Below are 17811 nucleotides of genomic sequence, written 5' to 3' on the forward strand. Positions count from 1 at the left end.
TATATTTTTGCAAGTAGAGTACTAGCTTGTTGCGAGTTGGCATTTTATGTTTCACTTTTAATTTCAAAGAAATCATAATAATCGACTTTTTTGCATATAGCATCAAAAAATGAAGCCTTATTTTGCTTGGAAACTCTCCCTTCTCACGCTCATTCTCAAAATAATGAGCGCCGAAAATGACACTAATTATGCTAACGGTGTTGACTATGAAGTAAAACTTCTTCGAAAACTTGAAAACGTTCTCCCAAAATCCCTTCCGCCATCGGACATGTTGGACCGAACTATACGAGTTTTTGTGGATATCAACCAAATTTCGGACGTGAATGAAAAAGATGGCTACTTGACTATTCAGCTGTGGATCTACTGCGCGTATGGATCACCTTCGGCAGCGTGGGACCCCCTGGAGTTCGGAAACACGACAGAGATCACAGTACCACAGAGTACTTTTTGGGTTGCAGACATTAGTTAGTTCATTTTATTTTAACAAACGATGAAAGCAAAGTTTTTTGTGCCACGGAAAAAACTTTAGCCCTGCATAAATATCAACAAAACGTAATTCATATTTAAGAAAATTTTACATTTTGATGGTTTAATAGCATAGAAAACTTGGAACACAATTGTTCATACGCCACTTGTGCTTCTCTTATCTTTATTCATATCACCTAAATGAGTTCAAATTCAAATTCAAAAAATTGTTAGTCAAAAAACGTTTTGTAATTGTTTGACTTGATGCAACTTTGGTTTTAAAAAAAAATTTAACTTCAAGTAGCCTTTTGGACTTCAAAAGTTATCAAAAAGGGGGACTCGAAGTAGCCGTGTCAGCTAAATATATTTTACTGTGTTTCTAGACGTGCTTGATGCGCTGGAGGTAAAGTATGAGTCATTTGAACGGCAGCTTGTGGACGCGGGAGGAGTTGTGGGCTTCTGGGCATCTCTGGTGACCATGAATGTGGCCTGTTCTTTTGACATCACTCTGTTCCCCTTCGATGAACACCAGTGTGACATCGTGGTCGGTGCCTGGATCATGCCACAGAGGATATACCGAATCGGTTAGTTCGAACTGATAAAATAAAAAAAATGTGAAAAAAGTTTCACGTATTAAATAGAATTAGAAAAAGAAAAGGAAATCTCTCAGTTTGAAAGCGATGGATTAAGTCAATAAAAACAATTATTTTTTAAAATGATTTTAAAACAACTTGAGATTTCCAAGCGTTTTCCAACGGTTTCGGATCAAGTTAGCACATCGCATTCCGGATCAAGGGGAGGGAGGTTTTTGACATAATTTGAACTTGACCCAGGGTGTAAAAAAGAGCAGATAAAAGGTAAGAGGTTGACACAGCCATACTTCATCAATTCACTACCTGAAAATGGCCCGTCCAGCCGTGTCTTTTACATTTTTTATCTAAATTTGCCAGTGTCAAACGTTTTCCACCAATTTGTCAGAAAAAGACTATTCAGTTCGGACAAATAACTTTTACTATTCGGATACATAAAATTATATTAAAACAATTATTACAATAACCAAAGTTAAGAACGAAATTAACCAACGAAAAATCAATAAGAAAGTATTAGTTCATTATGATGATTATAATTTTAAAAATCAGTCGACGAAACAACATCGAAATTAAATTAAAAACCAATGATTTCTGAGGTCAAAGCAGATTTCTGAAGTTCTGTGCTAATTTTCGGGCTGCCGGTTACTCGTGTAGTCTTCAAAATCGGTCTCTGATTTCACTACGACCTGCTTTTATTTCAGGTCCTCTGGACAGTGATGGATATTCTAAGCCTGGCTAAAGCGCCTCTTCGGTTTTATAAGGACCCGATCGCATCAGTAAGAAAGAGCGCACGTGGTCTGAAGGTAAGGAGTGCGCTAAGTGAACTATGCATTAAGACTTTGCTTTGAAGTAGCAAATGGCTCTTTTTATAGTTTCCCACCCCGCATAAAATCAAAATCAAAATTCGTCTGGAACTGTTTATACTGTTTTTACCCGTAAGAAACTTTGTATTACTTTGTTCAACTGTTCACGCTGGAATGTTTTATTTGCTTGGAATATAAAACACATAATTTAGAAGTTTAGAAATTTAGAAAAAATCATGGGGAACTAGAAAAGAGCTGCAGCATCAACATATCGATGATCTATTGAATTTTAACTAGTGAGTTGGGACGGATGGTCTGACTCATAGAGTAATTTCAGATAAGGTACACCGTCTGCTCGTCACGCTATCTTATTTCCGGCCGGATAGATTCGTGCAACTTCTTAGCTTAATACCGATCTTAATGTTACTCTTATATCTCTTAGTCTCAATAGATCTAGAGAATACTGGTTTTGTTACGAGTCGGTCTCTTGGAGAAAGCAACTAAATTTTAAGTTAAATTCAAAATGCTCTGGTGCTGAAATTACAAGTAATTTCAGCACTTACAACTAAGTGGGTTGTTAATTTGATGGAGTGTCATTGTTTAGTCTTAAATATTTTATAGGGATAAAATATCTAATTTATAACCAATAATAATATATAATTTGGATCAGGTTCCACTCATCCGGGGTTAACAGAGTTTTTGTTCTTTTGACTTTTATCTGTAATGGAGGATGGATGATGATCGTTTGTATTTCGCGAGCACCATCTCCATTTCCTGCTTGGAGGTGAAAGTTCCAGGAAACTGGAATCGTAAATGTCATTCAGCGATGACTGAAATCGTCAACAAAATCAATTTGATTTCCAAATGGTTTGTTAGGATCGTCTTTTCTTGATCGGTGTGGAGAACTGTGATTCGATCTTCTTTGGGAATGGCGTGAAGCTCGAGTTTGGAGAGAAAGCGTTGTAACTCGGATCTGTACGTATACTTGAACACCGAGGTGGTCATTGGTCTGTTTCAATGAAGTCCTTTGCTTCGGAGTCAAGTCGTACTTCAAATCCTTTGAGTTGTGGTTGTGAGCGACATATCGGTTGTGTTAAGCCATTGTGTGGATTGAGTGTGATGAGGTCATCTTAGCTTCTTGATGCTCGTCTTCGTGATTGTGTATGGTCTATATTACTGCATTATATAATTTACATGAAAAAATGTTTAGTTAGTTCTTCTATTAGCTATGATTTTTCATTAGTTTTTATCGCAAAAGCTTTTATTTTAGTTCAGTTATTTTTAGAGAGTTACTCACACTTGAGTACCTCTTGTCAAAAGTAAGGAGTGTGTCACAAAGCGTGTAATCTAGCACGGTGGGTTAGGCCGGCTATTAAGCATGCTCAGGACGTCCTCTTCTGGTGGGTTAGGCCAGGAGTGAGGGTATGATTGCATGCTGGTTTTTTATGGGGTCCTGTTTTGTATTAACCTTTTATGTCATGTTTGTTACTGGTTTTTTCCTTTTGTTGTTTTGGGTTGTGTCCTTTTTCTCAAAAATCGTTTGGCTTTATCTTTCGACTTTTTTGGTGTTTTTTGTTTTCTTTGTTAGACTTATCAATAGTCTTCAAGAAAATAAATTATCGGGTTCTTTAAGCTGGTTTAATCCGGTTTGGATACCGTGGGTTTTATTTTCTTAGTCATGCTGTTAGTTTGTGGTTTATGGTGTTTAGTAAGCTGCGTTGGTTAGTTGGGATTATTATATAATTCCTTTCCAACCGGGTTAAAAGAAAATTGGAAATTTGTTATTATTAGTTTGAGTTGATAGTAGTGAAAGTTAAAACTTGAAATCATTATTTTAAACAATTCGTCGTGAGCGAGCTGTGCGAGTGTGGATAGAATTTTTGCGCGAGTGAATTTGGTCTTGAAAAGGTTAGTACTGCTGGCATTTGTATAGATTTTGTACTGAAAATTTTAAATTTACTGCTTTGTGAGGATTGAAATTGATAAATTATGTTCATTGTATATAGATTTACTACATTGGGGAAAAGAATTTATAGATGAACTTACTACTGTGGAGAAGAAATTTTACTGCATCCTTTAATGCGGTTTGTTAATAAAAGTTTATAAGTAACAAAAGAATTTTTATGTTTATTTTCTGGTTGTAGATGATCGTGATCTGAAGACTAAAGAAAAAACATTTGATAAGAACTGGTTAATTTGTTTCGAAATTATTAGTGTTTAAATTATTTAATTCATACTTACCTAGTCAACGGGGAAGAAGCCATGAGGGAAGATATCTTGTGTAGCATCTGATGTGGTTAGTAGTTTTGCTAATATGCGAATGATGTTTTTAGTTTGAAGCTGTGGCCCAAGCAATTGAAGTGCTTTTATGGTCTTTAATTCTTCAGTGCCAATGAAAAATTCGTGATTGGTGTGCTGGATGAGGTTAAAAAGCTTGTGATTATATTTAGTATTGTGAATGAATTCTAATATTGGGATTTCTATAGGTTGAATATATTCATGCGGGGCAATGAGGGGTCGTGATTCTTCTACATTGAAGGTCTTGGTGAGTGGACAAAATATTTACCGTTGGGTTATTGGGTCATATATTCGGAGGGTGTCTTCAAAGTTAGCTTTTTTTATACAATATGTGAAATTTAGGAAAAATGGTGATGTGTACTTAGAGTTTATAAATTGAAATCGATGGTGGGGTTGTCGTTATGGTGTGTGTAAGTTAAAGTGATTTTGAATGAATCTATAGTAAGTGTAAGTATGCATTTGCTTAGTTCTCAGCACGACGTCGTGTGAACAGTGCAGATCTCGTTCTTTTCGAGTGAGGAAGTGGAACGTTAGTGAAAAAGTTTCAAATTTGTCGTAAAATGATTCATAAGCCTGGATGTCGATTAGTGCATCGGAAATGATGTGATCGTGTTTTTTATCCATTGAGCTTAGTGTAAAGATATAGAGTGTTCGGATGAAAATTTTTTCGGTTTGTTGCGGGTTAGCAATCTTGTCGTCGTCGAGGAATTGATCTTGGTTAGGTCTGATGATATTGTGGTCATAGTTCTCGATGGAATATTCATTAGCTCGGGGTGCGGTGAAAATTTTTAATAGCTTTTTGTATCCTACATGCGTAAATTATCTAGGTGTTAATGCTGTAGTTAGTCTAAAAAGGTCATTTTTACTTTTTTCTAATTGTTGAGGTGTGATAATTAGTGGTATACAAAGTGGGTTTGAGAAATGATAAAATGATGTCCAGTGGAGTGTGGGGGTTAGTACATGCTCATCGACATAGTGGGGTTGCTCAGTGTGAGGGTTGTAGTGACTAATTGTATATTGAGGAAAGAGAGGGAAAAAAATTTGGAGAAATTCGGCAGTATTAGCATAATCAGGGTGGTTTACATAATCGTGGCTGTTGCGGGTTTGGAGGGAAACGGGTGGTTAGGAAACTTTCTTTTGAATGTTCTATATGCACGGTTAGTAGTGGATGATGATTGGGTTGATGTTGATGATTGAGCTAAAGAAGGGGTATAATTTGAAGAGGGTGTAGGAGATGGTGGGTTTGATGATGATATGGTTGACGATAGTTGATGAATGGTTAGGATGTGAGGGTGTTGTACTTGTTGTTGTAGTGTTATTAAGTTATTTAGTTCATATGAGATTTGCGTGGTTTCTGGGGAATTGTTGTTAGAACGTTCATTGGTGAATGGGGAGTATGTCGGGGTTACTTGGGAAATATGAGAGATAGTAGAGGGGGAATCAGTTTGGGATTGGGAGTGGATGGGAGGAAAGGGGGTTCAGAAAATGTTGATGGACCGGGTTCGGAGTTTGCGAATTCGTCTGGGGTTTCTATATCTGAATTATTAAATTGGGAAATTGTATGAAAAACTGTGATATCTGAGTTAGCGTCAGAATCCATGCCGGATGATGTGTTAAGATGGGGAGATTCGGGTGGCGGGAGAGAAAAAATGGATGATGGGAACTGGGTTTTGGAGATTGGCTGGATGGGAAATTGAACGGTGAAGGGATCCAATTTATCGGCTCATCGTGAGTTAAAAAAATGATTGTTCTGAGATTGAAAATTTGTGGTATGTGGTTGTTCGATTATTTGTTCATATGTATCGTCATTTTGAGATTGTTGTGTTACTATGTGGTGAATTGGACTTTGTATATGATTTGGTCTTGAATTTGCAATATTAACGAGTGCTAAATTTCTAAAGTTTCGTGGTACCAGTGATAATGGACGGTTTCGATTTAGACTTGGTAATTATGGTGCTGTGGGTAAGTTGCTTGTGTGGTGTTGTGATTCGTCATATGTATTTGGTGTAGTTGATATTTTTGTTTTGTATTCTTTTATTTGTGCATCTAAAAGTATTTTATTTATGGATGTGGAAAATATTCCAAAAAATCCTGCAAAAAATATGCGTGCTACGCTTGCTTGTCTATTTACTTGTGTGTGTATCGCGCATGTATTATAGATTCATTTTAATAGAGAGAAAAGAAATCCAATAAAATTAAGCATTGCGTATAATATAGTCAATCTTTCTAAGATGTAATAGGGCCATCCTAGAAAAGATAAAAGTTCGTTTTTTAGGTTTACAAAACTAAAAATATTGATTGGTGATATATCTTGTGGTCGATATTTTTTGTGGTGATATATTCTTGTGGTCGCCATTTAAACAAATATAATCCTTAATATCTTTAAAATATCCGCTTTAATTTTGTGCGAAAATGTCTGAAAAGCCTGCTGTGTCTGCAAGCTTACGTAAACTTTGATCTATTGATTGTCGTTGTATTGTGCCCATTTTTGTAAGTAGTTCTTGAAATTGTTGTGTACTTATGTGGTGTTGTATGTCTGAATTCGAGTAGATGTCAATCGATTGTAAATCGATATTTGGGTTTCGGGCAAAAGCTCTAATACTTTCAGGTAAAAACTGTTTCAGTGGTGGCATGAGTGTTGGGTATGGTGTGAGTAGGTAGTATTTGTCTTCGTTCAATTGAACAACATTGTGGCTATCTTCTGATCCGCATGGGACAGCTGTATCCCAAAAATAAGTTCTTCTTGAAAGAGTATCAACAAAATGTACTTTATTTTTGTAGAATATTGGGATTCTCTTATAACATCGTTTATCTTCAAAAACGTATAAAGTTGATACTTTTTTCGTACAAGTGTAATACCATAAAATGTTTCCTTCATAATCAATGAAGTTTGATCTATTTCATGATAGTAAATATACTGTATACGGTGTTTTTAGAACTGCTAGTGCTAGTGATTGTAGAATTTGTGTTCTTTCAAGTTCACATAATTGATGTAGTGTTTCTGGTTCTGATAATGACATTTCTTGAAAAATTCTGCTTATTGTGTAGTCTAATTTTATTTCTAAATGTATATCATAATGAATTGCGTCAAAATGTGTGCTGTTCATAGGTGATAGTTCTTGTAATTGTGTACTTTCTGGGTCTTGTGGTTTTAACTTTCCACCGATCTGTCCTGTGTTCTTCTGAAATTTCTTCTGAAGTTTCTCCTGTGTGTTTTCATCAGTGAATGAGTGAGATGTGGCCATCGAGTGTACGATTAAGTTTCCTGTATTCATGTCGAAACCTTTTTCGTATACCACAAAACTTTCTGAATATTGTGTTTTGTAAATTGGTTTAATGTTTCTGGGTATAATTGAAATCGTGTTTGTTTATTTTCTATATTGTGGATCTTTCTAAACTTATGATTTGAACTTCTGATCCTGTCAGGGTTTACATCTACAAATGGGATTGATTCAATAAAATATTTTTGGTGAAATTTAATCATTCTAGCGTGTATTTTTGCTACTTGGAAAATGGTACAGGTTTCTTCGGGAAACCAAACAATGGTTGCTTGAGTGCGTGTTGTAGGATCGCAAAATCCTTGGTCGTTTTTGCAAGGGAGTCTAATTCCTTGGTAAAGTATCGTGTCCTCTTTTAAGTTGCGTGTAAGTTGTACTTTTTCAATTTATATTTTCCAATCGAAAAACATTATTTCTTGGTATCTTTTATTTTTTGTATCTGCTTTGCAATTCGAGGGATTGTTTATTCCAATGTGTGATATCCAATTTTTACCGTGAAGATCATTTGTTAATCTTCCGTGTGCTCCAGGAATTTTGTATCTAATCGTATGTGACCTTGGTATTTTTCACGCTCGGCTTGATGTGCTAAGTCTGGGAAAACTTGGAAATTTACGAGTTTTCTGTTTGTGCCTATGTTTGGTGTAAAGTTTAGTCGCTTTAGTTCGTTTTTACAGTCTTCAGGGCTGAGATTTAACAATCTTTCGATGTTAATTTGGTAGAAAGACTCGTGGTCTAAACTGTTTTTTTTTCGATTGAAACTTGTGAACATGTACTTTCTTCTCGGAAAATGTTGCTGTAAATTTGTAGCCTTTTAGTGTTGTTGCTCGGGCTTTTGAGTATAATGTAGCTATTAAATTTGTGGTTTCTATAGCTTGTGGTTCGGATTCACATTGTGTTACTTGATTTATAGAATATTTATGTAATGTTTTTTGTTCGTTTTCTTCACAATCGTAGTGTGTTACTAATAAATCCTGAGGTCCTGTGCGAGGAGAAGGATTTTGGTTAGGTTCGGAAAAAATGAGAAAAAGAGGGTAATGAAATGTGAATATCTTTAGAATATACATGTTTTTGATAATCCTGAGTATGGGTTATAAAAAGTTAAATATCCAATTGTCTTTTTTGTATATCTATCGTATTTATATATTATTTCTGTTGTTATAAATGGTGAAGGTAAATTTTGAGCTGTTATATTAGGAGGTGCTAATGGAAATGGATGTTGAACATTGTTAATTAGTCTTACTGTAAGTTCAAATTTTGGTGTGAGACTGCTTCGTTGTAGTATTTGGATGTTATGTTCTTGTATATCTTTGTTGATAGCTTATCGATATTGTAATATATTAAGTGCCCAGTTGTGTAGTCTGCTACTTTTTGATGTTGACCAATTAATGTTGTGGGTGCTACGAATGTGTTCCATTCTAATCGTAGTGGTATAATATGAGATAATTGTTGTTGATATCGTGAATCAAGAGTTGTAGGAAAATTTAGAGGAAGAGTTGATGGTGATATTTGACTTAAAGAAGGTGTTGAAGGAAGGGAAAGTGCTTCTGGTAATGTTGATAGTGTTGTATGGAATGAAACGTCAATTGAGTTTTTTACCAAATTTGGTTCACCGTGAGTGTATTTGTGTGTTACCCAATATGGAAGACGTTCTGTGGTTGCTTGGGGATTAAAAGGGTTTTCTCTAACTTGTTCTGATGTGGGGGTTGAACCTAAATAATCCGATGGAATATTTGAAGTGCTTTGTTGTGAAGCAGTTGTGGGAGTATCTGGTAGTGTGCTACTAGAAAGGTCTAAGGGATTTGATGTTGGCGATTGAGGTATATTAAATTGAGCTCTGGGAGTTTGAAAAATTCTGTTTCGTCTTGGATGTATAATTTGTCTATTTATTTCGAGTGTGTTTTATTTTGGCCATTTGGTCTTACTCTGTTAAGATCTTGTTGTAGATGTGGGTATATGTTATTTATTGATTCGTATTGTGGTTCGCTTAAAGGTGCTTGGAGAACAACTGGTTCTAATGGTTCAGATAATCGTGCGTGTCTTTCTTCAAAAGTATATGGATTGTCTTGGAAAGAAAAACGTGTAGATGATTGGGGGTTTTGGGTTTTTTTGTGGGTGTTGTTGGGTTTTCTTGGGATGTTGTTGGTGGGGAGTTTTTGGTTAGCAATTTTGAAAATTTTCTATGAGTGGAGTTTTTATGATGGAAATTTATGTTTATTCCATTATTCTTTAATAAAAAGAAACAAAATAATGGTGGCTAATGCGAATGTGATGATTGCCTTTTTTGTACATTTACATATTGTCATTATGTGTGGTTTTAAAACTGTGAGAAAAATTACGAATAGTAGAGAAACATCGGTTCTACTAATAAGATAGCGAAACATTTAAATAGTTATTAAATTATCGTACCTGAGGAGGTTATCAAGAAATCTGGAAAGGGATATATATACTTCGAATAGTGAATAGAAAATTTAAAAAAGGTTGCAAAAGATTATGAAAAGAATTATTAAAGTTTCTAAGATATCGGTTAAAAAGATTATAAAAAATTTGAGGAAGTTTGAAAGTTTTATGAAAAGGTTTGAAAAGAGTTGTTTAAATTTGGTGACTGTTGTTGAAAGAAGCATTTAGGAAATGATTTGGTTTGTCGAATCTTTTTAAATTTTTTTGGGACTAAATTCGAGTGCGGTCGAATTATTCACTGGTTTTTTTTTGACAAATGGGTTGGGTTTTGTCAAATATTGTTGAGGGGTTATTTCCAGGTGTTGGGGAGATCTTCTTAGTTTTGTTTTTATTTATTTAATGATTGGGGGTGTCCAAAAAATATTTGCACTTTAGGCTAAAAGATCATGTGCTTTTTGTTCTTTAAGCTAATTTAATATTTTTGCTTGTAAGATTTTTGAGCTCTAAGTTGGTAAAATATTGTTGATCTTTGTACTAATTGATAGGGGAGGGTTTTATTTTTGAGATTGTATTTATTTTTGTTGTCATTTTGTAGCGGTTTGCTTATTTTTGACCTGGAAGTCTTAAAGTTATAGTTATAGTTATGCTTAGAGGTGAATATGTGTCGGCTAATAAGTCGTGTCACTATAAATAAAGTGGTGATTCGGGTTGATTTCTATTGACTGATTTTGAACTAGATCTGTTCGAGTGTTTTTCAAAATAGTGAAGGTTCAAAATAGTTAAAGGAAAACCATAAAAAATGAAAATGAAAACTATTTTTGAATTTCAACTTTCTTCAATATTTTAGATTGTGGAATGAAGATTTTATAATTTTTCCGTGGCTGACTTCTAAATCGTAATGATACTCTATGTTCAGATTTGTCTTTTTGATTCTGTGGTAGATTTTTTTCTGTCATTTTCCTATTTTTTTCTTTTTGAGATATATTTGTTTTTAGTTTAGAAGATGTTTAGTGAACAATATCTTTTTGTTGGTCTGATATTGAATTCCTTTGTTGATCAGTGTGTACATTTGATTCATTTTCTGAACTGTTTTGAACATTTTTTAAACCTGTGAAAGATTACAATTGTGTTAGTTCAAGGAGTGCGTCTTTTGGGTAATAGGGTAATAAGTTATTTCGATGTTGAACATTTTTTTTATTTGTGTCAGTTAGACTGTATGTTTTATCAGTGGGTTTGTCAATTATTTGATATGGTCCTTTTTGGAGTGGTTCTAATTTTTTATAAAATCTTTTTTGTGTCGTAAAGTTGGGGATTAAAACAAATTGTCTGATTTTAAGTCTGTTGCTGGTTTAAAGCGTGAATTGATTTGATGATTTATATTTTGCCTTTGTAACAATTTTTTTGTTATTCTCTGATAACATTCGTTTTGTTTTTTATCTCTATTTAAATCCAATCGGTGTGTGTTCCGGAAGCTAATTTCAAAATTTTTGGACGATCAAAGTGGTCTTCTTTATTTGGTTGACAATAACCATGTGCATTTTTATGGGCGTTTGCTATAAAAATTATTGGTTTTCATGGTTTTTGGTTAAATACCATTTCATATGGTGACATTCCTAATGTTGTTGTAACTTTTGAATTATATGATAAGGGAAATAACTTTACATCTGTTGACCATTCAGTGTATCGTGTATGATTTCCATTAGTGATACATCTGAGATATTCTTGTAATGAACGTTTCATACCTTCGACTAATCCATTTGTCCAAGGTGGATGAGATGTACGTGGCTGATGCTTAATATTATATAAGTGGCATAATGTGATTATTTCGTTATTAATAAATTCAATGCCATTGTCTGTGACTAGGATTTCGGGTAATCCGAATTTAGCAATCCAGTGTTCGTATAGTGTGGTATATGCATAGTAAGCATTACAATGGGGTACTGGGTTAAAGGCTACATAGTGTGTAAATGCATCAGCAATGACCATTATGTATGAGCTTCCTTCTGAGGATGGTGAAATTGGTCCTTTTCTGTCAAATGACATTTTGTGATTAAAATGTAGACTTTGTCCTTTAAAATCTTGTTTTTCTGCGATTTTTTTTTGATTTGGGTAGGGTTTATTTAATTGACATATAATACAATCATTGCATAATCCCTTAATCCAAATTGAGGCATTGGGGAAATAAAAATGTTGGATAAAAATAGAATATGTCTTTTCTGATCCTGAATGTCCTTTAGTGTGTAGGGTATGTGAAGTATTGAATGCTATTAACATCATACTTAAGGGTAGACAAGGTACTTTAAAATTAGGTGTTTGATATTCTAAAATATCTGTGTTTTCATTTATAGTAGTATTATTGATTTTTCTGAAGTAACTAAGGAATGTTTTGTTTCCTAAGATTGTGGTATCAGCTTTGGTTGGCTTAGTTTTGTACTTGTGTCATGATTTTAGCTGTCTGATATCGGGATCAAGGTTTTGATATTTGTGTAATAATTATAGTGTGATTTTTTCTGTTGTTGGTAGAAAAATGTTTCGTACTTCTATTTTTGATAGGGGTATGGTTTCAAGTGGGTCATGTAGATTAAAAACTTGATTTATTGTGTTTTTTGAATCATTTGGTAACAGTCCGGATAAATTTATTGTTTCCGTTAGGTTTTCTTTTTCTATTAAAGGGAATGGGTCTTTCTTATGTGGTTGTTGTTTAATTTGCTTTTGTTGAGTGTTGTTTTTGGTCCAATTTGAATATGGAATCGGCGTAAATGTAGATGCACCTAATAAATCAACTTCATAATGGTTGTTTTGACAATCTAAATAGTGTGGAAAATGTTGTAGATTGTTTATTTGTTATTGTTCTATGTCAGTTTTTACTGCATAATTACATTCTAATCGTGGTGAAAATTCATCTTTAGCAAGATAAAATTTGATATCTTGAGGTATTTTAACTGTTATTTTTTTTAGTAGTTCAGGTAGTGTATTTCTACTGAGAGTGTCGGGTAGTGCAAGGTTTTTTCCTGCTGTTCATTTTATGTGTAAGTTTGAAAATTTCATTAAAATTAGTTGAAATCTATAAACTCTATAGTTCGGATTTGATTTTTGTGTAAAGAGAAATATGATAGGTTTATGATCTGTTGGATGTTTTGATCCAAGTATCAAAAATTCATATTCTGTTAGAGTGTGTATGATAGCTGTGCATTCTCTCATAAGTTGTCTGTTTTGATTTTTGTTGTATTGGTGAACTTGTTTAATCGGAAATTCGTAAATATATCCTGAGATTGGTTTAAGACGTTTCCTTCCTTTATTATAGAAGGGGTAAAATTTGAAAAGAATGGTGGTTGTTTATTCATTCTTTGGAAGAATGTTAAAGCAGTGTTTTGCATTCATGTATACTTATCTTTTATATTAATTTTGCTGTCTAATATATTAATTGTTGGTATGTATTTTTTGATGAATGGAATTCCAATAATTTTGTGTTTTAAATCTGTTATATGGGATGTTTGTTTAAATGGTTTATTTACGAGTTTGTTTTGTTCCATTATTTTAGTGGGAAGGAGGAAAAGTTGAATTTTTCCGTAGTTTTTTAAGGTTGAGCTTTGTGCTGTTGCTAGACTACTGGCTGTTTTACAGGTGTTAGTTGTTTCGGGTGTAGAGTTTTGATTTCATTCCAAGTTGGAATATTAATGATATTCAATTCTCTCCAGAGTCTATTAAAAAACCTATTTCAAGGTCTGGTGGTTGAAATTCTTTGTTTTTTGGACTTTCTAAAAGAAAGGGGATTGTCCAAAATTTTTCTTTTGGTAGTTTTTTTGGTATATTTTTGATGAATTTGAATTGTACTAGAACATGGTTCTTTTGCTTTTTCAGGATCGTGTAATGTCGTTACTTAATTTACTATTTGCTTGATTGGTATATTACTATTTCTAGGTCTAGTGTGATAATCTAAAAGTAATTCTAAATGGTTTTCAAAAATATGTGAATGAAAAGGTGGTTCGTATGTAACGATTTCATAGTCATTTTCAACTTCTATCATGTTGACTAAAATTGTGTTTTCTGTATCACTTTCACTGTCTGTAGATTCGTGTGATCAATTAATGTGATCTAATTGTAATTCAGTAGTTTCCGTGTTGTCAATACCAGGGGGGTCTGAATTTGTTTCTTCAGTTGTTTCTTCAGTACTTGATTTTTTTGTCGTTGTTGTTTTGGTGTATTGCTTCTATATTTGCTTTGAGAATCTGAATTACGTGTGTTATTTCTATTAGATGATTGAGAGTAGTTTTTTGTCTATTGTTATAGTTTGAATTCCTATTTTGTGAATAATCTCGTGATCTGTTTTGATATTTGTTATAATTAAATCTTTGATGATTTGATCTGTTATTTGAATAATCTCGTGATCGATTGTTATATCGTTGATTTTGATTATTCGAATAGCTTCTGTTTCTATTGTTGGAATAATTTCTATGTCTGTTATATGATGAATTTCTTGATCTATCATTTGAATAGTGTCCATTCCTAGAATGTGAATGGAACTGGTATCAAACAAACAATTTGGTCTGTTTGAGTTTGATCGTGAATAATTATTTCGATATTGAGTATTTCGACTATTTGATCGACTATATCTGTTTTGTGAGGAATTTCGTGACTTTTTTTGATTTGGTGATCTACCTCTGTAGTTAGAGTTATAATGTGATTGATTTCTTGAATAATTTGAGCTATTTGGAAGTGGTTTTCCAGAGCTGTTATTACTGTGAACGTTTTTATTTGGTAGATTTTGATCTTTTTTCATGTATTGATAAAATGATTTGTTTGGTTCTTTGTACTTTTGACGTTTATTTTGATTGTCTTGCTGTTTTTGTCTGCATTGACAATGCTATGTCCGTATCTTCGGCAATAGTTACACCATTTTTTGAAGGATGGTTTACCTTTCAAATTTGGGTAGTTCTCATTTATATTCAAAATTTCAGTAATTTTTTCGGATAAATCTGTATCTGAGTTGTGTATATTATTTATTTGTGTTGTAGTTGTTTGATTATTATTAACATATTGTAATTGGAGATTTTCTGTTTCTTCTAGTTTCATAGTGATTTCTGCTTGTTCTAGTTTATCTACTAGTTTCCTGAAACCTAAATCTGGTTCTCGAATTGAGGAAGGATATGATGTTCTCTTTTTGATTGCTATTTTTCGTAATTGAGGTGTTAGAGTTATCATTAGGTTGTCATTTTTGTATATTTATAATCATGAGTATTAAGTGAATATGCTTTTCGGACTAGTGTTTCTATTCTTATTGCAAGTTGTTTTATTGTTTCATTGGGTAGTTGTTTGTTCCTTTCAGGGTCAAACATTTTTGATAATTTTTGTGTGAATCTTTTCCAGTCTAATTTTATGTCTATAGACAAAACTGAAAACCATTTTTGAGCTGCGCCATCAAGTGTGGTTTATATCAACGCTGTGCGTCTATGTATCCATTTCTGGTGAAGTGGTGTTTTTATTGGTTCAGGTCCTATATTCGAGATTCAATTTGCTGTGACTCCATTTAAATAATCTTCTCCAGAACATTCAGGGTCTGTACCGGTGAATACAATCAATGGTTTGTTTGATGTTATTGATGATCCACCCATTAGGTATCGATTCATAGTCATTCGAAATGATTCTGCGGCATTTGGCATTTGTGAAAAATTTGTAAGTTGACTTTTTAAGATTTCATGTTGTTGTAAGTAATAAGGTAGTGGGATTTCATTTTGCATTTGCGTTGGTTGATAATACTCTGTATTAACTGGGTTTTGTGAATTAAAAATATTATTTAGAGATGCGTGATTTGGTCTAGATTGTCGCATATGTTGTTCTTGCGTATATGGTTCAAAAATATCTGGTTGAATTACGTGATAAGAGTGGAGATTTTGGTTTGGAAAATTTTGTTGATGATTTTGGTCATAAAAATCTTCATCATCTGATGAAAGATAATTAGGAGTATAATAAGGTGTTTTTTGTTTATTTTGGTTTCTCTGTTTATTGTTTTTGTTTTGTTGAAAAATCGGATAAATTCCCTTTTGGTCTTGTGATATTCGTGGGTAATCGTTAAAATTTACTGAGTTTGTTGTTGGATGTTGGAAATTTTGTCTTTGTGAAAATAAACGATTTTGCGTATTTGTGCGCGGAGATTTAGATGTTTGTGGTCTATTTACATTGTTATAATTGTGTTCTGCAAAATTGTTTCTCTTGAATGTTTTTTGTTTTTGTGTTGGTTCGTCATTGGTTCAAGCGTTTGATGATCCATATGTGAATAATTTGGGACAACGGAGGGTTTAACCGTAGACTGTAATGTTACATGGGGTAAGGTTGGTTGTTTAGGTCTTGGAGTTGTAAGATTTGGATGTATTGGTGAGATACTTTGTTGTGTTGTTGTTACTGTTGTAACTACTTCTTCATTTGTGAAATGTGATGGTGTTTGAATATCTTGTTGTGTAAGAATTCTAGTTCCATTTAGGTTTTCTTGTTGTATGAGGGTTGAGTTTAAACTATTATTTCCCATTCTTTCGGGTAGAAATGAATTATAATTTAGAGGTGTTGCGTCAGCTGTGAGTGGGTATACTTTAATTATTACTTTTTTATACTGTTAAATGAGATTGTGCTGATTGCTTGACTTGAAATATCTGTTGGCATGTTCGAGAATAGTGGATGAGACCATTCAGGGTCCCAATTATTATCTGATTGTTTTGCTAACACAGTGTCATCAGTTGAATTTTGGAGTCTAAAATTTTTTCTCGTTTGTGAGATTAAATCAATTTTGTGTGTGAAATAATCAATGATGAACAATGCTCAGATTTTTTGTAAACCTTGTTTAACATTTTGTAAGATTTCCTTACTGGTTGAATTTTCACGGATTGTGTTTAAATATTCGGAGAATAATGCAATTTCATGTCTTACAGTTGTGTGTTTTGATGTTTGACTGGTGAAGTTCCTTGGGATTCTGATTTTTCTAGTATAGATAGGTAGCTATGAAATATTTGAAATTCATCGTTAGTGAAAATTTAACTTGCTCTTTGTGAGTTTTGATAGTGAATATTTCTTATGTATTCAGTGAATACTTTTGAAAATTCTATTTCTACGTCGTCTAATTGATGTAGATATCTACCATGAAATTTACTTGGTGAATGGATTGCTATGGTATAGATTTCGTACTGTCGTGTTAGGTTACGTTTTCCTTTTAGATAGTGATCGATAATTTGTCTTTTGATTTTTACTTCTGGAAATTCTGTTGTGCATGGACTAGCTCCTTTTACAAACAAATTTGCAAATAAATTTTGACAAAATTGTGTTTGTCCTCTAGCATCAGTGAGTGAATTGATTAGAAGTGGGAAGATGGAGTTTTCATCTTCGCTTTCTTCGTTTTGACTAATTTTTGTGTTTTATAACTGTTAATTTAAAGTTTTCAGTGTGTTTTACTGGTTGATTCAAATTGTATAGACGTACTGGTTTGTTTTTAAATGTCTTTTTTTTCTTCGTTTTCCTTGTATTGATGATTTTGATGTGGTTTCTGAGTCAAAAAAATTTAGTGTATCATTAACTATGTGCTTTCTATTTACGGAGTCTTTTAATCTGTAAAGTTCTTCTAAATTACTTGTTTCTGATTCGGAGGTTGCGTTTCTTCGCTTTGAAAGTCTTCTTCGTGTAATCTGTCTTTGTTTGCTTAAAATTGTTCTGGTGATTGTTTGTCGTTTTGTTCTAATATATCCTATTGACTGTGTGTGTGGAGTGATTACGAGGTCACATTTTTCGTTGTTTATTTCACAATTTTGTAGAATGATTGTTTGTTTATTTCCTAAGTTGTCTAGTGACATAAGGTTTAGGACGACGGATGTAATATTTGGATTACTGATTTTTAATAGTTAAACTGTTAGTTCTTACGATTTGTTCGGGTTAGCCTAACTTGGGCTGTGTAGTTCAGGGTTGGAGAGAAAACTTTATATCGATTCCTGAGAATGATTG

General features: G+C 33.3%; 1 protein-coding gene across 1 annotated transcript in view; it reads left to right on the top strand.

Annotated features, from left to right (window-relative positions):
* Positions 1-247: 247 nt before the first annotated feature.
* LOC134839874 (acetylcholine receptor subunit alpha-type acr-16-like) overlaps positions 248-17811 on the top strand; it is a 59065-nt gene continuing 41501 nt past the window's right edge. The window contains exons 1-2 of the mRNA XM_063855498.1: positions 248-464; positions 849-1049. Of these exons, the coding sequence (XP_063711568.1) occupies positions 269-464; positions 849-1049 (397 nt within the window). The 5' untranslated portion in view covers positions 248-268. The remainder of the gene's footprint in view (positions 465-848; positions 1050-17811) is intronic.

The sequence above is a fragment of the Symsagittifera roscoffensis genome, chromosome 2 (genome assembly GCF_963678635.1).
Source record: "Symsagittifera roscoffensis chromosome 2, txSymRosc1.1, whole genome shotgun sequence".
Classification (NCBI taxonomy): Eukaryota; Metazoa; Xenacoelomorpha; order Acoela; family Convolutidae; genus Symsagittifera; species Symsagittifera roscoffensis.